The 25,198-nt window shown below is 42.1% G+C and overlaps 1 protein-coding gene across 4 annotated transcripts in view; it reads right to left on the bottom strand.

Annotated features, from left to right (window-relative positions):
* Positions 1 to 2,724, bottom strand: part of DOCK9 (dedicator of cytokinesis 9) — a 137,604-nt gene extending 134,880 nt beyond the window's left edge. For 3 of the 4 annotated variants that reach the window (XM_075138062.1, XM_075138072.1, XM_075138153.1), the window contains exon 1: positions 2,253 to 2,639. In XM_075138062.1, the coding sequence (XP_074994163.1) occupies positions 2,253 to 2,366 (114 nt within the window). In that variant the 5' untranslated portion in view covers positions 2,367 to 2,639. Of the gene's footprint in view, positions 1 to 2,252 lie in introns of all 4 variants that reach the window. The other variant, XM_075138090.1, reaches the window with a different exon arrangement.
* Between the last annotated feature and the right edge of the window lie 22,474 nt (positions 2,725 to 25,198).

Genomic DNA, 25,198 nt, shown 5'->3' with positions numbered 1-25,198 from the left:
AAACAGGTCAACCTGTCAAACTTATAGAAGTAACTATTTTTAAAATGTGTTTTATAGCAAAAACAAACAAACAAACAAACAAAAAACCAAACTCCTCCTTTTTCAAAAAAAAAAAGTACAATTTAATTCCAAACATCACAATGCTCAACAAAAAAAGTTACAGTACATTCAAAGGAGGAAGAAAAGTTAAAAAGGTAAAGGTAAACCTGCAATCACTACCCTTTTACTTCATGATTTAAATAGTGTGTGAGCAGGAACATAGGAGTTCAGTGATAAAACGAACAGCATTTATGACAGTAGGAAACACTTAACAGCAGGAGCAAAACATGGCTGAAATAGGAAGGTGAACTTCAGCACAAGACTGTATGGGAGAGAAATAGGGGTTTTGCTCCATGCATCAAGCTAACAGAAAAGGATCACAAACCTGACAGGAATGTTAAGTTGCCATGAATGGTAAGTCACTATTTTTGCTTTCTAAAATAGTGATGGAAGACCTTATCCAGAATAAGATTGAGCCAGTACACCACTTCACACCATCACTTCTTTCACGTCCTTAAAATTCTGCAGAATATGCTGTTGTGGCAAAAATACCTGCAATATTAGTGAATACCATCCTATTATGTATTTGGTCAACCTGAGTGAATTAAAGAATCGGATAAATATTTTCCAGCTCATCTCAATGACCTAGTCATAAGTGAACTAAGAAAAAAAAACTTCCATAGGGGAAGGAGGGGGAGGGCAGGGTTGCCAGTTACTGCAAAAGAAACATTTATTTATGTCATGAAAATACCTAAATTCCTTTCATGTTCCCTCAACATGAAAAACATTTTTAAACATATATATCCTTCTTCCACTCTTCCCAGGAAAGACTTGATCCCTGGAGAAGCGTTAACATTTATTGGATGTTTGTTACATGTATATGTGCTAGTTCTTGCGGAAAGCTGTCAGTATTCAGGTGGACCCTGAACTATGCATGTTAGGTGTTCTATTATATATTCCGTAACCCACAGTTAAATAAGGAGTAAATTAATTTTAGAATCATCATTTTATTAAGGAAAGGTATTTGTCTTTAAATTACAGCTACAACATTTGTTACTCTTGCAACATATAACTATGGCAAGACAGTGTTCCGACAAGCAGTTAAAAAAGTTAGACAAGACCGTACTTAGCATTAGCAAGAGTGAAAAACAAATGACAGATCAGCTTCTAGTATCAGGAACCCCAGCACCAAAAACTCTCTACTTACACAGGGTTAAGTGCTTACTAAAACATTACCCTGAGAGATAACAAAACCACATGGAAAACAAATGCATACCATGAATAAGAGCCCCAAGAGAGAAGCTCTGAAAAATCTTGCAGAGGCTGTTTAAGATGTCGTCACCTGGGTACAGCCAGGCCAAAAAAACATACTTCTCTCTCTCTCGGTCCCAGCTGCCTCAGTTCACCATCTAACACCTTCACACCCATTTACTTTCAGCAGTTTAATTTAAACTAACATGCCCAGTTGTGAACTGGCAAGAACAACTACCACGTGCTAGCACAGTACAGACAGTAGGGACAAATAACATATTAAAACATTCCTGCTAGACTTGCCAGCACTCATCTTTCATTCTGTACGATACACGCAACAAAAAATGTGTTTTAGTTGTAAAGCGTGCGGACAGTAGTAGGATGAAAAATCACTTTTGCACCATGGTTTTCACGCACACGAAAGCGCTTCAGTCAAACAAGGCCAAGCGCAAGCTGCACCCGCGCTACAGGTGGAGGAGAAAGGAGGCACCAGGCCCCCCACCGCGCCTAGGGCAGGTTACAGCCAGGAGGGCGCCGCTGCTTCCCGGAGAGCTCCGCTTGCCCCGGCCGTCCCGCACCGCTTCACGCCGAGGAGAAGTTTGCAGCGGGGAGGGCGGCAGCGCCCAGCCCTCCGTGCCCGCCGGGCGCCGCATCCCATGGCGCCCTCCGCGCGGCTGCCGCTGGGAGCGTCCCCGCCCCGCCTGCGGCGGCACCCGCACCTCATCCCGCCCGCAGCAGCCTCCGGGGGAGGTGAAGAGCCGCAAGCCCGGCACGGGGCCGCGCCGACCTCCCCCCGCTCCTGCCGTCGTGACAGCCCAGGCGGGCCCGGGAAGGATCAAAGGGCCCGTCTTCTCCTCCGGGGCCACCGCCTGCCCTCCCCCCGCAGCCCCGAGAGGCCCCGGCGGAGGCTCCCCCCGCCCACAGCCTCGCCCGGACCCCTGGCGGGCCGCCCCCGCACTCACCAGGAGGACGGAGCCGCGCACCACCTCGGAGACGCTCTGCCGCAGTTCGGCCGCCGTGCCGGGCTTGCTCAGCGCCCGCGTGAACTTCCGAGTCTCCGGGGCCACCACTGCCATGGCTGCCTCCGCGCTCCTCCGGCCCGGGCCGCCCGCTGCCCTCACGGCCCGGCCGCCGGGCGGCCCCTCACGCGGCGGCGGCGGTTGGGGGCGGGGGGTGGCCGTCGGGAGGCGGGCAGGGCGCGAGCCCCGCCGGCGGGTGCCGCAGCCGGCGCCGCTCCTGGCAGGTAGCCCCTCCCCCGCGGAGCCGGCGCGCGCCGCGCCCCCACCTCCGAACACACCCGCGCGCCGCCGGGCGGGGGGAGCGGGGCGCCGCCGCGGAGGCCGATTGGCGCGGTCGAGAGCGGGGCAAAGGGGCGGGGCCGCGCGCGCGGAACGCCGAGGCCCCGCCCCCACCTGTTCCCGCGGCGCCTTTCTGATTGGGCGCCTGGTTACCTGCCCGGCTGCGACTCCCCACCCTCATTGGCTTAGCGCGGACCCGAGGCCAAGGTGAGGGGCGGGGTCGGCTGGAGCCGGAAGTTCCCGCCCTTGCCGGGCAGGCCCCGCCCGCAGCGGGGCGGGCTGTGGTGAGCGGCGGCGGCGGCGGCGGCCGGGACAGAGTCCCGGTCGCGGCGGCGGGCCCCGGGGGTGGGGCCCTTGCTCGTCCTGGGTGTGGCAGTGAGCGCGGCTGTGTTCGGCCCCAAGCGACGGAGTGGGCAGCAAAGCGCAGCCGGAGGAGGCCGGAGCGGCGGGTGTCGCCGCTGGGGATAAACCGCCGCCGGCAGCGCGGGGCGCGGGCTGCAATGCGGTGTCGGCGCGGGGCGGCTATGCCCTGCCCGCCCGGGCTCCGTGCCACGGCGGCTGCTCCTGCTCCTACCTGTGTCTATACGTAGGGGCACGCACGTACGTGGGTCTGTATAAGCACGTGACGTGGCGAGGAAGTCAGCAGTGAGGCAGTTGCCGAAGGTGCAACGGTCACAGTTCGGAACCAGCCTGGTGGCTGTCGGCAGCGCCGCTGGCGCCTGCTGATGGATCTGGGGTGTTGAGGGTTTCCTTTGCACGGTTTTCTCCGGACAGGTAGTTCGTGGGTGAAGTTGCAGAGAAGCGAGCGCGGCTGTGGCGTCTTAAATCGCCGTGACTTCCCTCTGAGGCGCTGGTTAGTCGGGCTGTCAAACTCAGGGCGCGCAGGCGTTAGACACCTCATGGCTACGTTTAAATGCTTGGAGCATTTGAGAGCATTAGGGCTTGCACGCCTTCGTCTTTTTAGGCATCTTTTTATATCAACTAAAAACACTTTTCTGCACTGAACAGTGTACAGCTTACCGCTGATGGAGGGAGCAACTGAGTGCAGCGGTCAGGCCCGGGGGGGAGGTGGCTTTCAGGTGGGGAAAAAAAAAGATGACAAAGTGATCGTATCTGAGGCTACGTACTCAAGAAATGCCTGCCAGAGAAAGGGCCTACTTTTCTGGATGCTGCGCAAATACATCTGTAACTAATAAGATTCGAAATAATTGAGGCAATTCTTTCAGAAAGATGGAGGATAAAAAGTCCAAATGCACAAATGTATAGATTACACCAAGGGAGTTTCTGTCAGTGAAGGATCTTGCCGCTGATACTTTGCAGAGCTGTATCTAAGGCTCATTTATTCAAATGCGTGGCCTATGTTTTTTTAGTAGGATATCTGTCATAACTTGAGTGTTCGTATTACTTTATACCTTCTTCAAGAAAGACAGAATGCACAGAGAGGTAGACTCATCAGGCTCATTAAAGATACCTAGAGTTCCTGATTTCACAAGTCCAAGACCTGATGTGTTAATGAGTCAATGTTTAGACTGATAAATCAGAAAATTGGATGCAGTGAGATATTGGATAAATTGGTGAGACAGATTATCTGAATACAGAACTGGATGAGCAGCTATGTAAACATTTAGCTAGAGTAACTAGAATGAGCTATCTAAGGATCATCTTTTTAATTTTTTTATCTCAATCTGTAGGGTTTGTCTAGATCTCAAACCTCCAGAGGTAAACATGCCCTGGATTTTGTATAAATAATAGATGACCAGTTTCTAAAATAAAATCATATGTTATTTTCAAAGCACTCAGGTGCTTTGAATTCTGACAATTCTGACAAAAAAAAAAGACTAATCTACTGAATTTATGGTTGCTTAAATGTAAAATGGTGTCATTTAACTATATTTGCTATAAATAAATATTTCCCATATATATTATGCAGCTTTGCTGGAAAAGGGACAGCGTTCCAAGTCTGAAGAAAACTCTGAATGATGCTTGTGTAGGTAGAGATACATAGGAAAAATACATCAAATAGGCAAATGGTAGTTTATTGAGGAAGACTGTATAGGATACCCAAAAGATGAAGTTACCACAATCGTCAAAGTTTCTTTTCAGCTGAACGCATTCAGTTAAAGAAAGAAAATGAAAGTGACAATTAAAAAGTGTATAAAATGAAAGGAAAACTATGGAAGCTGATAAGCAGAAATGATAAGTTAGCAGTTGTGAAACAATGAGAATGAATAATAGTATGAATGAAAAGCCTTGGCTCGTTGCCTAAAGGTCAAGGGGAATACTTTTTTTAAAATGTCAGGATCAGAAAGAAAAAATCTTGGTAGTGGCATGGTTTCCTTGCTACTATGAAGTATTTCAATTTTCAGTAGCAATGCCAATGTACAAAAGCATTTCTTTTCTTTATTTGATAGAAACCTGGATAATGCAGTAATACTTTATGGATATAATTGCACATGTTTTATTCAATCATTACTTAGTAAGGATGCTAAATAGCAGCGGGTAAAGGTAAAAACATTTAAACTTTCAGGGCCAACTAAGTCATGTGTCAGAATTTTATGGGATTCTGAATCATTCGTGGTGATAATCAACCTGTCTGTGTTCGTTCCAGAAATGAAAGAGAGAAACTGATTTGGCGTCCATTAGAAATGTAAAGCAAAAGGTTATTTGAGCTAAAATAACATGATGAGAACCTTTGGCAAAATTATGAAAGTCAAACATAAGAATCACGTGTAGGAATTAAAGAATTATTGAGTTTCAAATATCAGCAGGATTGGCTGGAATTTCGGCCTGTTGTTTAATGAGATTAGTATTCCACCTGGCAAAGCTAACCGTATGTTTTTGAGCTTCTATGAAGACATTATGCAATATTCTATTTAGTGCCACTATTCTATCTAAAAATATTTCTATACAAAACTTGCAACATATATTTATCTGAAGAAAAAAAACTACCCAGCAGATCTGAAAAGTAATTATATCTTGAAAATCATCATTGAATGGAGACCTGTTTAGCAAAGTACAACAGGATTTGGTTTTATTCCAATCCTATTCATAATCTTTATTAACTTATGTAAAGAAAACACAAAATAATCTCTAATAACATAGATGCAGCCGCAAATATTTATAGGGAGATGTTACTTCTGAAGCAGAGCCTGCCTTTTTTGCAAGGGGGAGGGGGAAGGAGGTGCATGGTGTGGAACATACTGAACTGTTTATCTGAATACAGATGAGTGGAAAGGCATCCAAGTACAAAGAATATTAAGTCAAATTATAGAGGTGTTATAGTGTGGTTATGAACAACTCAAAAAGATTCATGCTTATGGCACAGATCTTGGAGTAAAAGCAGAGGAATATTAAGAAGTAGTAATAAGGTGGTTGTTATATATGGCATTGATCAAACTATTACTGAAATAGTGGTATTGCATTTTAACACAAGTAATTGACAAACTGGAAAAGCCAGGAGAATCTGCCTTGCAGTGAGAGACTGAAGAAGCATCTGTTTAGCTTATACAAAAGCTTGATCATAATGTACTAGGATTTGCAAGAGAAGAAAATTTCAAATATTAAAAGGCTCTTTAATCTGTCAGATAAGATGGCAGTGAGAACCAGTAACTGGCAGGTGAAATTATACTAACTTAGAATAAGCATAAGATCATTTTCTTTTAGCCACGAGAGGAGTTGTTTGGTATAATATCCCTAAGGACCCATTAAATCTATCTCCCAAATTCTAAATTAAGATTCAGTATCTTTTCTAAATCCTGGGCTCTAAGTCACCCCTCAAATTATAGACTCAAAGCAAGATTCACGTTATAAAATTTCTTGGCTTATATTGCTATGGAGGTCAAGCTAGATGATCATAATAACCTTTCTAGTCTGCAAATCCATTCAGTTAGGAAAAGAGCTGACGAGCTAATGGCCACCAAATCATAACAAATTATGTGGTTGGAGTAAGTGCTAAAAGAATAGAGGAAGCAAGGGAGTACTCGCTAAACATTAGATATGCAGACAGTCTGGAGGTTTTACAGACAATAAACAACTTAGAACTGGATCTTAAAATCCAGAGAAGATGCATTCCTTTTTTTGTGCTCTAAAAGGCAGAAGCATAGAAAGCTACATTTTGATAGCATTTTATCAGTATTTTAATTTAAAATTAGCTACTAGTTCTGTATACTTGTAAAAATTAAAGTAAAACAATACCACTGATGAATGGCTTTCTTAGCATCTTCAAACATACTAACCCATTCAATGATGTGCTGGAGCAGGTTTATTTGAGCTCCTTTTTAAAATTCTCCCTATGCCTGAAAGGAATAATGGAGTGATTTTTCTGCATCTGGCTAAGAGTGACTTTTTCCCAGATACAGCTGATCTATCCTTCCAAATATTATGCAAGCAGCGCACGCAGATGTTTCTGAATAGCAACTTTTAGTTCTTTTTTTTTTTTTTAGTGGAATATAAGTGTGCTAAAGTTTATGTACAGAAATGTACAAACATTTACAAATTACTTTGATTATGCAACACTGATGAAATCCATAATATGCATTCTTAAGATAACATAATTTTTTATCAGATGGTGTCCCCAGGTCTACAAAATCTTTTATTCATCTTAAATTCAAATACCTGAAACCAGCTATTTAGAGTAAGGTAGAGGAAACGTGCGTTTCCACTGAGCGGATACACCATAAATTACTTTGATGTTGTTTCCCTTGATTATATGAGTAAGATAGAGCACGTGTGTATGTGTCTCTCTGTTGCTCATAAATGGAAATGCAAAAAATATTCTGTTTTATTCCTTACCTGGAAATCTGGGTATATCATGTGGTGAAGGGCAGGAAGATTTAGTGGAAGTTTCTCAGCAACTTCCAGCATGTTACTGTTCATAAAACTACATGCATTACCTGCTTCGCAGAATGATGTAATCAGTTTCAGTGTAACTCTGCGTTTTAGGCTTAATTATTGTGACCCTGCCAACAGAAACTTGAGGAAGGACCAAGTAGATGCTCTGTAATCTTTCTACCCATTCAGGTGCAATTCTAAAAGCTCCTTTTTCCGATTATATTTCTCATGTTCAGCAGAGGTATTGCAGGATTAATATAAGCAACTAAATCTTTCTCTGCATTGATGCACGACATAAATATAGCTTCTTTTGTCGTAAAAGCAGAAGTGGTGTTACCTCTCATGCCCTGGCTAAACTCCAACTAGGGTAACTAGCGTTCTACATAAATAAATTCCTGTATAAGTTCAGGAGGATACAGAATAACTCACTTCCTGTCTTTTCCACTGACTCATAAGTCGGTTATGACACTTCTTTCAGTTTATCAGTCAATTAATCAGTTTAATTCAGGCTTCAGGAATAATATTCCCTCTTCAGTGTTAGTTGTAAGAGCTTGCCCGTGAGTATTAATAACATCTTTTGGGGAGTTAGTCATGTAATGTGAGCAGAATTCCGCATAATTTTCTTCTGTTTTCAATGGAGTACAACAAATGTGTGATTTTAAACCTGATAGGAAATCGATGCAGAACTGTTGAGTAGCTACTTTGAATTTGTTTCGGATTATTTAGGTTTGTCTAAACTCAGTTTAGATAGTTTGTGTTAAACTGAGCTAATGAAGGCTATGTTTAACAAAAGTAAAAATGGATGCGTAAGGTTTTGTACCAATTAACTCAGATTTTTAAGTTATTTAGAGTTTAACTTCTACAATTTAAAATGTTTGTTTATTTTCACGGCTTTCATTGAACTGCTGTGTAGGGTTGCTGTGCACTTTTAAGAGAGGCCTCACGTCATGTCATGACCACCAGCAGCAGCTTAAGTGCATACCATGGGACACATCTTTCTTTTATTATCAGCATAAGGGTTGTTGTAGCCTTTAGAAGAGGATTTTCCTGCTCAGTAGTGGTAGAGATTTCCAGCTAAGCCAGACCATATGCTGATTCCCGGATTTCTTATCTGTAATCAGTCCTTACTGATGTTGTCAAAGATGTTTCTGTTAAAACTGCAGAATGATTCTGGTACTTCAATTCTTCAGTGTTCAGGTACAACATTTATTATTACGAGACTACATCCCTTACTACACAAACCAGGAATATATTTCTTGCAGTGTTAATATTTGTGACTCCCCACCCACTTTAAACTAAGAGCAGCATGGAGAAGATGGCTGATAGCCTCCTAACACATAGAAGTACTGACAAGGTCTCCTGCAGACACTGTAATTCAAAGTAGTCTTTATGACTACAAATCCTCCATTATTGACTTGGCTGCTCATTCCCTTAATTTGGCATAGCTCACATTTCTTTCATTCTGAGTAGGTAACTTCTTCACACACGAAGAATTTGGATAAGTGTTCCTTGTTTCGAGGTCAGTTTAGATACAGTTCCAAGACACGAGCTGAGAAATAAGTAATAGGATGTAAGCTGTATTCAGCAAAGCAATCAAGCAGTGATTGTTTACTCTCTATGTGAGTCCAAAAGCTCATAGTTCCTATCTCCATGGCAGAGTAACTGATGCAGCAGAGATCTTTGCTGGCACCAGGGAACAGTTTTCACCATATGCTGTTCACAAGAAAAGGAAAACAGAATTTTTTTGTATAGTGCATGCTTGTCCAGTATCCACTACAGTAGTGTGTTTAGGAGCTTGTTTCTCCAGTATAAATGCATACTCCAAAATACCAGACTTTGGTTCCTATGCTTTCTTCCTTGGTGGTTCATCTGACTGTCATGTATAATAATCATAGCAGTTATACTGTCACAAATAAATGTCATATACTGTCATAAAATAAAATAATCTGTACAATATTTTATTGCATAGATATTCATATTTTTATACAATATGCAGCTAATAAAAATAACTGCATAATTGCTAATTTCTACTGGCTAAAGGTTTGGCAGTTTTTGAAACTGCTTGCGATCCTGTGGGTTGACTTACTTAAAGTGAATCAGTGGAAGCAGCTTTTAAACTTTTTAAAGCTATTTTGAAATAGCTGCAGGGCAATCTTAAAACAAAACAAAACAAAAATCCCAAACAAACCCAAAAAGAATACATATCTAAAAACAAAAGAAATTATTTAAAGGGTTTGAAAGTTTCCTGTCCCTTTATAATTTTTGCATATTTGTAGCCTATGGTGGTATACCACAACAATAAGCCTTATTCACAAGGGTAACCACAATGAAACTGCTAGAAATAATCACATGAGGAACAGCTGCAAGAGTGAATTTGTGGATGTGGTGTAAATAAGAAAATCGTAAAACAGAATGCTGACATTATCATGACTAGTACAGACCAAAAGGGCAGAAGTCAGACATCTTTCCAAGAAATAAAGATAAATACTTCTTAATCAATCCTGGACTATATGACAGAGTTTGGAATTTATAAGCTGATGCAATACTACCTAAAAGCAATTTCCTAATGAAAATAATAATTCAAATGAGTATTTTAAACGTTTCAAATGTGATCAATGACCACTGTGACTTAGGATAAAACTCAAATTTCTTAGAAGGGCAATTGGAATGTGCTTAGCTGTTAAGCACAACGGTCTTGGAGGAGGATCCCTGCGCATGAATCAATACAGACTGGCTCAAGATGCCTGTTTTCCTATGAAACATGATGAGTGGAAGCTCATGAGCATTTGTCAGCTTTCCTTTGCAAGGACAAAAGAAAAAGGTCATTTTAGACTTGATTTCCTAGGTTTTCCTGATGTGCTGTTTAGTATGTATTTATGTTGTTTCAAAAAAAAAAACACAAAAGGAAAAGAAATTTACATCCAGAACTGGTCTTGCTTGCTACAGAGGATTTACATTGCTTAGATTTTACTCTTCTGTCTTCCAAAAACTACCAAACAGTCCTTACATTTAATTTTAATTGCATCTGTGAACAAAATAATGTGTCAACAAAATGATCAGGTTATTGTCTATTTGCAAGCCCCAGCTACCCTGTCCTGTGTAGTATTATCTGTAGCAACCACAACATCTGAGAGTCTTCCAGAAGCTTATTAAGCAATGTGACTAATGTGGGTTTTTTCTCACGGAAAAAAGTGTGTTTGCTGGAATGTTTCGATTTTTTTCCAATAGTATATATTCCATCCCTTCATCCATCCACATATTATCATTTTTTTTCCGTTAGACAAGAAAATTTTACAGAAAGAAGCCTTCAAAGCCTGTGGTGTTAGAGAGGGGAGGTAATTGCAGAAGATCTCTGGAAGGCTCTGTTTCCTCCACTGGAAATCTTTTCTCTATAGAAAAGTCTCACATGTCAGAAGATTGAGTAGCCAAACACAGTTTTATTTTGGAGCCATGCTGTCCTTAGGTTCTCTCCTAAACACACCAGAGCTGTCCTCTAAACTGATAAATCCTTCAGAACTAACATGGCTTATACTCCAAATATAAAAGCAGCTGTAAGGAGACACGGGGCCACAGATTTACTGGCACGTTCCAGTGGCTGCAGCAGTGCCAAAAGGTCTGTAAACCTCACATTTGCTACACAACCAACCATATAAACATATCTATTCTTTTTCTATTTGTATTTTTGTATTTTACATATAGAATAAGTAAGCAAACATAAAGCTTTGTTTCTTCTGACGCAAATTTTGTTTCCATTTCTCAGCATCGTTGCTCAATGCCATGATAACAGTGAGTAAAATCCGACTAAATACAAATGCTACTGCTTTCAACAAGCTTTGCATTTATTTTGCAAAGAACTCCATACTCGGTTAGGCATTGAAAAATAGGTCTTCAGTCCTTATCATCTTTCAGATCTATGTTCAAATAACAGACAGATGGGATCAAACAATCTGTCTTCTGTCCCTGGGGCTCCCTCACCCAGCATTCCAGCCCTGTCCTTCCTCACTTTCTCACTTTCTCAGGGTCATCTCCTTGCATCTTAGTTTTAGGAAAAGGGGTCATCTGAGTTTGCAGAGCAAGGATCTGTTTGGGATACCATCTGTCTTGCAGTATCATCCCTAGATGCGTTGTTTGCTGAGCCTTATTAAGCCATGTTTCCATTTCTTTCTTCAGGTTTTATATTATGCTCTAGTTATCTTCACTCATAGTTTCTCATTGTCTAGATTATTTTTTTAAGGAAAAATCCCTGTGTCTTTCTTCCAACTGAATCCACCCATTACCTTCTTTCCTTCTCTTCCTTTAGTTTGTGAAGTCTGCTTCAGTTTTGTTCCTTAGAGCAAGCACTGTTTTTATTGTTCTTATCACAGACTTTCCTGCTTACATTCTTCTTTGGATTACTGACCATGTAATTAGGAAGCCTGGAAAGGAATACAAAAAAAGTCTTTAATGTGTATTAAAAATTGGGCATATCCCTAATAAATTTAAAGGAGTGGATCCTGTAACCTAGAAACGTTGTTAGAAAATGCTGGTTTAAGTGGATGCAGTATGAGGTAAAAGAACCAAATCAAAGAACAAATAATTAGAGGTTGGGATTAAAAAAGAAAAAAAACGACACAAATACCAAAACAATGTAACAGAAAAAGAAAATAAACGAAGTATTTAAGCCAACTCATTAAGTGATGTCCAGTTAGGACTAAGCATAAGAGGAATGGTGTAAAGGAAATTCTGACTTCCAGTTAACAATTCTGCTGCAGCAGTTTTAACTTCTTGTAATTGTAACCTAAGGGTTTCCTGGAAACTCCTAGCACGGAAACACATTCAGCCTACTGAAAGGCACATTTTGCAAGCCAAACATTTTACTTGCTGCTAAAATGAACTTGAAATCTGAATTTAGTCCATTTTTTAAAGTGTATTACACTTGATTTTATAAAGCTGCAATGAACCAAGGTAAATGGTTACGGTACCTGTAACTATGAGCTTAAAAAAGAGCAAATTCATCAAACGAAAAAAAAAATGTTTGAGATCAGGCCTGTGAAAAACTACTGTCCTATGTCACCTTCTCCTTCAAAAATTAACTATTCCCTTGTCTACAAGACTATATTGGTTTAGACTGAAAAGAATGAATAACTCTAATTTAAAGAGCAACGTAAGCAGGTGTCCTAGAAAACTGAGACTGTGCCTTTCCACTCAGAAGAGTATTTTTTTCCAGCAGCCAGAGGAGCTAATGAAACCTATGGGTCAGCTCCCTGAGCACGGGTGCGAGCACCGGTACAGAGCTGCCCTGCAACAACATCATTCCTGCCAGCTCTCCTTGGCCTCTCCATGCCATCACAGCATGTCATTTCCAGCCAGATCTCCAACCCCTGTAGCCTTGCCATAGGCTGAGCTTCTCTTAAGCTGCACCTCCTATCAGCTCCAGGTGTGGCAACAGTGGTGTAAGCTCCAGGGTGGAAAAGTTGATGAGGTCTGCAGCACCCCATCGAAGAGGCACTGGGCTGTGCCAGACGCGGTATATCGGTGCAAAATGTTAAGGAAAAGCCTACTGTAACGGCTGGATACTGCAAAATCTGAACTTCAGATACTGACTTCTACCACAGCCTATGTGAGATGCCTTCATACAATGGGCAACAAAGCCCCTTATACCTGTGATTTTTATGACTGTAAGAATATTTTTTGGGTGGCAGAGAGTGGGAAGAATGGCCCCATCATGCACCTTCAGAATACTCTAAGGGGTAAGATAGCAGCACAGAGACCATTTTGGCTACAGCAATAGCCGACTGGTGTACGCTAGAGGGGGTGTCAGGTTGTTTGGGTTTACGCTGAGTCCTGGAGAGGTACCGCTGCAGTCTTGGGGAAGCTGCAAATTTCTGGTAACCTTGGGATCCCACCAAAGGCTTTGCACGCGACTCCCACGTGGTAAAGGCCCAAATGGCTTAAATGGCTCAATTCTGTTTTCAAAACAACGTAGACATTGAAGTTGGGGTACATCTCACCACCTAAATAATTGCCTAAAGCCCACTATATAGATAAAGGACAGCAACAAGTATCTCCAGAGGGCAGTTCATTTGATCTACTTCAGCCATTTACCTTAGAGTGAGATGAATTGCTCTCTGGAGGTGTCTCTTTCCCACCATCAGCGCTAAAGGAAGTATAATGCAACTGGTATAGATATGGATATCCATCTTTTAGATACCTAACTTTCCTCCCCACAGCTGTCCCGAGTGAGATTCTCTCTCAAGCTGCAGCCTGCGGGAGGATGGAAGTGTAAAACTGGAACTTTGGCAAGGATACTGATGGGATACATTCATTCAAAATTAACTGTAAAATCACAGGATTACTCCTCTAGTCGCTACAGTCGTGTCAATGAGGTCAGCACAGTGCACATAACCTGTGTCCCTTACAAGACAAACACAGGATTGTGACCTGAACTTTTCCTGAGTAGTAATTTCCTTCGGCACTTCAAAATGTATTTGATTGTACTTTTCATTCGGAGATGCAGAATGGAATAAACCTACTTCTGTTTTATACTCAGAAATACACATGAGCAAAACACCCTCGCCATGTAGTCTTTGTTTGGGCTTCCTTAGATCAGGTGTCTATATTTCATTTACTTTTAAAAAGAGAAAAAAAAAAAGGGAGGGAAATTACCCATAGTAGTATTTGCATTAATAGAATTCTGTGGATTGTTAACAGATTTTGCACAGTTTAGTAACATTAGGCTCTGAAGTATATTACATGTACTTCAATTATTTGACTGGTAAAATGCAACTTGGGAGTTTATATAACACTTTGTTGCAGGTAAGCTTTCAATGGAAGTGTCAAAGAATTACTTATCCCTATTCATAACTAGTTCTGGTTCTGATAAATATATCAAAGACTTGGCAGAATTTAAACTTACAGTTTTGAACATAACATGTAAAAATAAACTCCTGTAAGTTATTACATCTATAAGTCAAACATCATACAATATTCAGAGAAATCTAGCAAATTCAGTGATTTGTTTACTATAAAAGTAAGTAGTAAGTAAAGTCTACCTTGAAAGTATTGCCAGTTCTACTCATACCAAGAAGCATCTTGCTCCCTGAAAAGTCCCCTTGAAATAAAAATATTTGTTGGAAAATACGGTAATAATCCTAAAAAGATGTAAAGTTAGGGTATTAGAATTGCTAGCAGAACCAAACTTGACTTAATGATAGTATATCTGCAAATATAAAATTAATTAACCATTCAGGCAGTATTTTACCTATAGATGATGTGGGTATCAGTCACTTATAAATACACAACAATAGGCAAAACCATATGTTTTTTCTAGATATCAAAAGCCCTATGATTCTGTAAAAGGAACTGTTTTCCATAGACAGGTTGATTTACCTACAATGGATGCTGACACAAAATTTCAGAGAACATCTGCTGTGATAAGAACAACTACTACTTGTACTGGAAAACCATTTAAGTGTAAACTGAGTATAAGAAGTCCAGTTAAGTATATGCTTAATTGTGTGAAGATAATTTCTTTCAGGCTGACCAAGTCTTTCCTTATACCTTTAAATCTAGTTTTAATGATGATTTTCTATCCTTGCCTTTCTCAATAACATTCTTCCTTTTGAAAGTCTACATCTCCCATAATATACTGTTCACCTCTCATTGATTCAGCCGCTGTTAGGCTTGCCATAACTGTGGCAGTTCAATTACTTTATTTCTGCCTACCATTTCCTTTTCTCGTTAAAGCTGAACGTGCAGCTCTGAGAAGGAGCTTTTGCAGCACGCTCTACGTAAGACGGTACTCAGAGGTATGAATGAAATAGCTGACAACGGTGATAGTCCTTGTGAAAGCTTTGCATTAGCGCTTGAAAGGCTGCAGTGGTTTCCTATTTGTCACTATTTGTATATCGGCGTGTTGCAACTGGATCTTTAAAGTGCTATGTGGTCTGGATCCTATCTATTTACAATGCCACTTCCGTCCCAGTGACAGCTGAGATAATCACATCTGCTTTGGTTTGCAGCTCCGATACTATTAGGTGACTAAAACAGTAAAAAGAGAGGAAAAAAAAAAAGCTAGAAAGCCTCCCTCTAGGCTGGTGTCAGGTGCTTGACTCTGTCATCGGTTGATCCAACAGTCCAAGGGCATGCCACAGAAATGAAAATAACTGCGTTTTAAAATGTTTGCTATCATACTTGCAATAGCATGAGTTTAGACAGGGCTTCGTGGGTCAAATACTTTTGTTTTAGGCAACACTAGGACAGAACCCGGGATTGACCACATCCACATCCAGATGTGGTCAGGGGAAAAAAAGTTATTTTGTTTTTCTTGCAATAGCTGTGGGTCTTTGAAAAACTCTCCCCACAGATTCCAGTGCACGTGAAGTCACCGGTGGTGTCAGCGGGGGCTTGCGTTCCCCCCCTGAACAATATGAGTACAGACAGCAGACGGAAGCATCATTTGGCTTCCCCTACAGTAAAGGATCCCACAGGCACAGGAATCTGTGGCACTAGGAAAGAAACGGGGATTTTCAGCTTCGCCTGGGTCTCACTTCTCAAAACGTTACCTCTACTTTTTTCTCCGTTAAGAAGAAACGTCAACAGAAATGTTCTGTTCCTGGTGGTAACACACAGTTACCTAATGGCTTGTCGCTGAGTAACAGATAGCCTACGTAATGACTGCAAGATGTTCCCAAAGCAGCACTGGCTTCTGACGTGAGAGGCTTTGTTAAGGAGTAATGTCTGGTAAGTGGGCGTCGAAAGTCCTCCTACTTGCTCTGCAAATGCAGGCCGGTGGCAGGGCTTGGACGGGCACACGGAGCTCTGCCTGCGCTTGGGTGAGGGTGAGCTGAGGCTCAGCCATAAAATGCCTCAGCTTGGCGTCAGATTATCATGGATAACCTCGTAACGTTTCCCCTTATCTCCTTCTGGGAATAGTACTGGCATATCCTTGAATTATTTTTCAACTGAAAACCCTCACTGCATGTATTTGAAGTCTTCCTTTTCTGGGGTGAGGCAAAGTTTAGGAAAGTAAGTCAAGATGTGGAAGGGAGTGATTTTCAAGACAGCTGGAAATGGGGATAAGCAGGATTGACTGAAATATTGCAAATATTGCATACTTGAATGCTGTCGTGAGACCCTTCTCTATCCTCCAAGATGATGTAATGGTTACCAGAAAAGCAGCCTTCACTGAAGTTAAGAGCTGACTCTTCTAGTAACATACTTTAGGCCCAACAAGAAAAGTCCAGAACTAGTGAAAGGAGACATGATGAGGGCTAAGTGACATCTGTTGTGTTTTCACAGCCCCTCACGGTACTACACTTCCCGAGGGACAAGCCTTGGCTTTCACTGGGAAGTGAAAGTTCCGGAACTGGATGAAAAACTCTTACTTTTCACCACCATGAACACAGTGTGAGCTGAGCTTTGTACTCAAGGATGTCATAAAGATTTTGAAGGCTTGAGGCAGTGTAGTGAAAGCCTCTACTCTGCCTTGTAGCATATGTGGATTGTCTACACAGCATGCGTGAAGATCAAGTCTGGCCAACGGAGTGCCGTGGGATGGCGAGACGTTCTGTGTGGCCACAGTGCATCTATCTGCAGTGCTTGCACGGGTCAGATACGGGTTGCACACCCACAGGGAGGGCTGAATGCAGTACTGGAGATACGGCTTGTGTACAGTTTATCCATTTAAGTGCAGAAGCTGCTTACTGATGGTCCCCAAGAGCGACCAGCTGCTGTGGAAGTACGGGAAAAGCCATATCTTGCATAGAGCAATGCCAGAGGTCCTGCAAAGTCCGCAGCAATCCTAGCCCTGGCTGAATAGTCTCACACTGAGGGCTTGGGCCCACCACTGTTTCTGTAGCCTCACAATCCTTGACAAAGGCACCTTTCTCATGGCAGGTTTTTCTGCATTCCCCTCTTGCTAGAGGTAATCCTGTAGTTTTACCATTTTTGGATTCAGTCCCTGGATGCCAGCCCTCTCGCTCACCCCCAGCTTTGCAGATGCTTGCAAAGCCACCTGCAGCGGGTAGTGTTAAACACTTCTCTCCAGGAACCCGTGACCAGAGTCTTACTAAGGTGACTGAACATTTCTCTTCAACTAGCTTGGCTCCCAATTCACCTAGAGATAGAGCGAACAGCAAAAAGCAAAAGACGTGCCAGTAGTCTCCTGCTTAAAGCCTTTCAGTGTTTGCACAGTCCTTGTTGCACAGAGAGGGACTTCAGCTTCCCTACAACCGTCCCGTAGTCCTGCCTCAGCCTCTGCCAGATCGCTCTCCTTAAGGCAGCGCACCCCTGTTACTGATGATCCCTGAGCCGGAGTGAGAACAAGTTTTTTTCCCTTGCCAGCCTTTTACTGCCGCGGATTTTCCCGAGTACCAGTGGCCTTTGGCATCGCGCTGGCTGGCACACCTGAGCGCAAATATCCCATTTGTTCTCCGAACAATGCTTCCTTCTTTCCTTCCTTGCCTCGCTCGCTCATTCGTTCCCCTGGCACGCTGCACAGTCAATGCTGGTACAAAGCATTCCTGTGAGCTGGCGGGGCTGCTCTCAGCCCTCCCAGCCTGCTGTGCACAACCTGCTACTGCTGGCAACCTCTTGCAGAGTGATGTAATCCTGCGCAGATCTTACGCCACCATCCCCATGCCAGCCATTGTGTTGGCTCATGTTGTTTGTTACAACGTGTATAGCTCCTTAATTTTTCTTTTTCTTTTTTTTTTTTTTTTCCCCCAGAGGATTTGAAATTTGATCTGTGCTTGTCTTTCTGCTTCTGGGCTTTTCTGTTGGAGAGCTCTGAATCTCTGTGTTGGCATCTGTGCAAGGCTATTGTCCTTCCTCTTGTACGTTCCAGCTGGGCTAGGTAACTTCCTCTGTTTCACAAATTCTAGTTGATTTATGAACATTTAACCCAAGTCTTCCAGCTTTCCAGTTCTGAATCTTATGTTCCAGATTCAAATAGTCTTGCCTCATCCAAGCCAACTGTTCAAAACAGTCAGCCCTAGATCAGTCAACCTTCAGCGTTTCACCCTCTTTATCTACCTTCTGATGAAAACAGCTTTCTTATATGCTTCAATTCACTTTTACATTTTCACGTTCTGTAATACTCTTTCATAATTCATCTGCCTGGTTTCATGAAACACTGTCAAAGGTATTAAGTGCTTCAGCTCCTTGCCAGAGACAAAACTATGACCTGGCTGGTTTCCATTTTGCTGCAGTTGTAGTATTGTTATAGTCATTATCTTCCGAGTACCCAGGAGAAATAAATTTTGTTACAAAAAAGGCAAAATACCTTTCATTAGCCTGACTTTTTACTGGCACCTCTCTGATTTCTCCTCCCAGATGAAGGTCAAAACCATCCCCACTTATCCTCTACATCTCCAGATGTTTTTAGCACTAGTGGACCAAAATGCAGCTCTGTTGTCCCTCTCAGACATTTTCTTTGTTTCTTTTCTTCACAATAGTGTTTGTTTGCTCAGCAATGACTCAGAACAGAAAAGTATGAAAGAGGTCAACCTATTTCAGTTTCTCCCCCTTGCAAGGGTGCAGTTATCCACCCCAACAGGAAATACGAGACTTCTTTGTGAGTGGATGTTACAGAGGAATAGAAGCTAGAGAAGCCACGGTGCCATGGTCTGTCTAGCACATATGCAAGGTGACTTGGCCTAAAATTAGTTACATTCATTTAGTGGAGGTAAGAATCTTCCTTGAATTAAATATACTGAAAAGAGAAAGGATTTACAGACTATCCTAGGAGGAACCTGAAAAGGGTTTGCTCCTCTTCCTGTGCCCTAAAAGGCCGTGCATCAGTGGCAATAGCCTGGAAGGGACTCGCGCAGGCATCCTCTCACCAGACCCATGGTAACCCCTAACAGGTTAGAAAGGTGATTTGTTCAGGCTCAAGGTGGGTAAATAACTTCAAACGTACAGCTTATATGTTACCAAATGAGACAATATAAACAAGCCGGTATTGCAAATTGGCAGTCGTCGTGTAACATGGGAAAACACAGATGTTCCAGCTGCCTTTGTAAGACACCTCACACACAGCGGGGTCTGAATATTGAGGAACACCGTGGAGATGCCTGGAATCTGCCCCGTCTGTCTAAACGCATCTGGGTCTGGATCAGCAAAGCTCCCTGAAGCAGATGTGCGCATTTCAGGATTTTACATCTACCCTCTGACTGCACGGTTACAGTGTTGAGTCAACCTCCAGTTTACTTCCTCTCGGATTTCCCCATCTTCAGATCTTTTTTCCTCTGTCTATAGTAGGAGTGAGATGTTACAAAACAGGAGTTGAGTCCTCAAAACATTGCTTTTGAGTAAAATTCTGAATTAACGTCAGATTTATTGGTTATTAATTGTCAATAACTGAGACTTTTCTTTTTTTTTTTGAGGATTGACACTGATTTCTTGTTCCTGGCTGAACGAGACACAAAATCTTGATTCTGTGCTATCAGCAGCCCCTTGGCAGCACTCTCTTCAGGGTCATGCACCTTACCGTGATAATGCCCTTCTAGCAATCTGCTTTGTAATCCATTCCTTTAAAGTAACAAAAATCAGATTTGTTTAACTTTCGAGGAGCAACCACTGAGAAGTGATGAGTCTCCGTTTCCTCACTTCTGAACAGGATATGGAGAATGGTGCAAGAAAATTTTAATTTGGGACAATATCTGTGCCATGTAATATTCATAAGTACCTAAATCACACTTTAAGTGTTTCAGGTGCTTTGTCTATTCTATTAATAAAGCCTTATGTGACTCTCATTGAGCGACTACCATTTGGGGAAGGAGAGGCAGGGCAACTTGCCTACAGCAGCACGAGTCCTGGGTGGAACGGGGATTACGACACGGGATTTCCTGCCTCCCAAATCTCTTCTGGTTCTTCCAGATCAGGCTGCCTCCCAAGCAGGTAATTACATACATATCAGTCACACCTCTTATAATTTTCTTATCTTTATTTATGAGCTGTGATTCTCCTACTTAACTCAGTTGTACTTCACTGTATTAATTAGCTATGCTTTACAAAACAGCTCAGAGAAGTTTTTCATTTGCGTGTTCATGAAGTCAGCTCCAAGAAAGGTGTTAACTAAGCCCTTAACAAGACTAGACAAAAAAAAACCCCAAAGCCCAATTACAATATATTTAAAGGTGCTTACCTCTCTGCCAATCAAATATGGCAAAGCCATTTAATCGCCCACAACTATGAGGGCAAATTAGTCACAAAAAAAATTATAGCTGCATATATTGTATTTCAGGCAAGAGAACCACATGCTTAAACAAATGAACTTTAACACAGTTAAAAGAAACTCGCACATTTTGTAGGTGAGATGCTTCTATATAAAGTGGTAAGAGGAAGCTGTATCTGTGCCCAGTTGTGGAGGAGGAAGAAGCCAGATCCTCAGCTGCAACAAACAGATTTTGGTTCAAGGGAATGAATGGAAGGAGCTAGATCGACTTCATCCATCCAAGGATCTGCATCAAATTTTCTTATAACCACGAAACTTAAGAGACTTTCAACTCTGAAATTCGTTTTGGTAGGGGGAGGGAGAATGGCTGTGTTAAAAAAAATCTTGCTTACACATTGAGGAAACTATGGGCCAATTTTGTTAGATTTGTTGTATTGTTTCATTTTCCATGTCATTGAACAATTCTGCTCTCCCTTCCAGTCGCACAGTATTTTATCACCTGGGGTTGGTGGGTTTGTTTAAAAATACCTCATCCTTTTGACATTTTATCCAACCCGAATTGCTTCATTGTTTCTGAAGAATTCTTGCCTCTGTCTCTGTTGAAGAAGGGGCAAATAGGGATGTCAGCTGTGCACACCAAGGCAACGGCTAGATGATACTCCCCAGAATACTTAAAGATGTGAACATAAAGTCTGAGCACAGAGTTTCTGTGCTCATTCAAGTATTCATTCAACTATTTTGCATGTATACAGGCACAATCCATTTCTTAAAATTAATAATTTTCTGACCTGCTGTCTCTGACCCCTTCTGATCTCCCCAAAGAAGAGCCGTGTTGGCTAGCTGTGTGGTAAGATCACCAGAAGGCTTGCCCAAGAAGTTCAAGAAAACACAATAGGACTATTGCTCTATCCTTTGCGTCGTTGGTCTGGACCAGTGAGCAGAGCAGATTGCAAAATAAGAGTAGTAATGCTTTGTAATTGTTTTTTTGGTACGAGTGATTGCATAGGTGAAGTAGCGCAGAAGTGACCCTACACAATACTGCAAATCGCATTTCCCAAAACACATGAGTCAGCCTCCCTGGATAATAAAGTGCCTTTTATGATTTTTGGTGTTTTCCTTCTGAATCTCTCTGGCAAACTTGCATCACAATTTTCAAATCTTTCTTTGCAATGTCAAGATCTCAGAGGTTTTTCTTCGGAAAAATCAAAGCCGAGATTCTCAGGAAATCTCTGGATTTCAGTCTCTGGGGTTAAAAGAAGACCACAAAATACAGTAAGTCTCATAATAAAATTACAGGATGCTGTAATACATCTAGGCTACTTTTTCTTCTTGCAGCCTCTCCAGTGCTGAGGCAGAATGGCAAAGGCGGGTACTGAAACACACACTGCTACCAGCCTGTTCGTCCACGTACTCCAGACAAATAATTCCATGCTTCGTGGCTGTCAGTCATGATGAGCAAAATATTTGTGCGTGTGTATATATTGCACACACATATATATGTAAAATTTGAATCTGAATTCACATGAATGAGAAAGGAGAATCAAACCTTTACCTTTGCATAATTTTTGAGTACTTGTCTACACAAGGAACGATCAAAACAGAAAAGGAAATAAGTAGAGACAACACATAACCTAGTCGTGGGGTTTACAGACAAGGAGGAATTCCCGTATAGCCATCCGAGCGGTTGACCCGGTGTGCAGAAATAGCCCCTTCTGAGCGCTACATTCACGGGTCAGGGGGGGTTTGGGGCTGCGTGTGAAAGAGATGAAATGGTTGAGCAGTACAGCAGCAGAGTGTCTCTCTCGTGTAAGGCCACGCTTTTCATGGAGGTAGTATTGATGAAGGTAGTGGTGGAGTAGGTGAGTGAGTACTTTAGCCCCCTGAATCACCTGGACAAAGCCCCAGCTAGAGAGAGCCATTTGATTCCCACTTGTAAACCTGCACTGGAGGGCAGCCTTTTTACCATCATGGCCTTGTTCCCAGCACGTTCTTGTGATCCGAGCGGAGATGCCTGGATGCCCCTCGGTTTCTTTTTACCACCTGTGGCTGCAAGATGGCACTGGCCAGCACCCGTGTCTTCACAGACCTCAACGTTCCTTCTCTCCATAATTCCTGTAAATACCAACAGCACTGTCTAGGAGCTGATGTGTCAGCTAGCATAATGCCTGGCATATCTTCTTGTTAGGCTTCCATTCCCCCTTCATACAGAGCATTTTTTCCTGGTGTCTGAGCTTTGAGACTTAAAACCCCCACTGTCTGGGGTTTGTGCACTCTTTCTCTTCTAAGGAGGAGTCCTTTAAAACAGTGAGCATTCTGGATCCCTTTTTTTATTTGGGTGAATATCAAATCCTTGGTTAGTGTAACACCTCAAAATCCTTCCTAAAATGGACATCACAATCTTGATTAAGTCACTTTTGGGTTTATTGTTTCTGAATCCCTCTGTAAGTCCTTCTCTGTTTACCAGTGGTCTAATGATTATAAATCATTTGTTTGAGACTGCTCATCCACCACTCCAGCATACATTCTAGTTAGGATTGATGAGAAGTGCCTGAGAGAAATAAATATGGCTGGTTGGTGAGCAGAAGTTATGAAAAATTCCACCAAACATGTTTACATGAAGGAAAAACCTGAAACAACGAGTGCTAGAAAGATGCTGTGTACCGAGTGATAGCATCAAGTCTCTTGCTGGTGTTTTGCGTGCAGAAGTTATTCTCTGTTGGGTTCTGCTAAACCTCAAGACAGCTTTTCTTGCACAATAGGAAAGTCCATGCAGAGGGCAGGAATTAAATAGTTATTAAACTCTAATTGGGTCTCATACCTATTGCACAAGGCTTTCCCGCAAGGAAACAAGCCTTAAGAAAAGGTCACAAAAGGGTGGATGAGGCATTTGGCCCCTGGCACTTTTGTCACACAGTATATGAGGCCACACCTCCATTTACAGTCTTTTAAGCCCACATAATTTAATTAAGCTTCTCTCTTGCCCTAAAGCAGCATGGCTGATTGAAAGACTAGGTATCCGTGCAAAAAAATTGTGGGAGAGTCATAATAGCAGCCAGCTCCCTCATGCCTGGGTAGTGGGAATATGCAGAATCCATCCATCAAATTATGAGCGCTCTCACAGCAAGGAAGAGACAAAATAATCCCTGCTGGGTCAGGAGACAGTTTGGTTATGAAAGCAGTACATCTGTCAGCAAATATTCCTAGGCGTAGAAGTGATTTAGCAGACAGATGACCCCACTTTTTTATCATACCGTGAATAAAAGACCAGACACTCATTTGTACACTGTGATTTCAGGGGATAGGGTTATTGGTCAATAAACCTTTGTAGGAGGCAAGAACCGCTGTTGTTTAATCATGTCCTCAAATAAACAGGCCAAAATCTAGAGTTCCTTTCAAACATACTTACGCTTTTTTGCTTGACTAAATTGTTATTAGTACATATATTCAAATCTCTTCCATTCCTCGGATCCGTGGGAAAGTCAGGCAGGGTGCTGACAGGGGGATCATAATTGCCGCAGTCTAGCCAAGACAACATCAGCACCTGGCTTTTGACAATATTGTCTGTTGGTTCTTCACGAATAGTGGCTTTCCTGCTGGATTTGACAGCCCAGGAAAAGAGAGAATACTGCATCTCCACCTTTACCTCTGCCCACTATGAAAGTCTACCTGATTTTTTTCCACACTCTAATTAAATCCTTGAAGGTCTTCATTCAGCAGTGAGTAATCTACTACCCATTTGGATCTCAATTCTGTTCTTAAAGGTCTAAAACACTCTTATCTTGAATCCAGGCCAATGCCTTGTTAATTATGGCTATGTCTGAGGAGATCATCTTGGCTGTTACTATATCAGCAAGACAAAATGAAGAAATACAACACGTGATGAAAGACACACACCCTGTATAATTTTCCATCTCGATAAAGTGTTTCTCAGGCCTCACCCTAAATTCTTACCATAGGTGGTTACACAATGTCATTTGAATGAAGTGATCCACTTATTGATTTTCTTCCTTGAGCTTCTTTCAGGGAAGGGAGAAGCCAGGTTCCATACTCCTTGAATTTAAAAAGTATTAGCCTTTTACTTGCAAAGAACTTTGAAACTTCCTTAAGAGTGCTTGTAGTAATCACCAAAACACCGGTGAGTCATCAAATTTCAGTTCAAAGTCTATATAATTGAGTTTTAAATTATATTAGGATTTGTTCCAACATAGCACAATCAGATCTCTTCCCATTTTCTGCTTGTATCAGGCAAGGGTTCATTCTCTTAGGCTGGAACTGCTGATGGGGCTTTTTTGCATGTGTCATTACTTTTGATTACAAAGAAATAGCCACCTGATGATCAGTCCAGGTTTCCATTAAGCACTTTCCATGACAGAAGCACCAATATTAGACAAAATGACTTTATAAACTGTGGGGTTTTTTGCTGGAGCAGTACCCTGACCTCTTTAGCTGGCCTCCCAGCACCTCCTTAATTTAGCTCACAGATTATGGTTGTGTGTATTGTGGTTGCGTATGTGCACGTACACAGAATATTTATTGACAAGCACTCCCCAAGAAAAGTTACTTACCTGCACATTATTTGGAGGGTTTTGCTTGTGTTGCCTACACACACGCACTCAGAAGGTCC

The sequence above is a fragment of the Calonectris borealis genome, chromosome 1 (assembly GCF_964195595.1).
Source record: "Calonectris borealis chromosome 1, bCalBor7.hap1.2, whole genome shotgun sequence".
Taxonomy (NCBI): domain Eukaryota; kingdom Metazoa; phylum Chordata; class Aves; order Procellariiformes; family Procellariidae; genus Calonectris; species Calonectris borealis.
The sequence above is the reverse complement of the archived record's forward strand: the minus strand, read 5'-3'. Positions and strand labels throughout refer to the sequence as shown.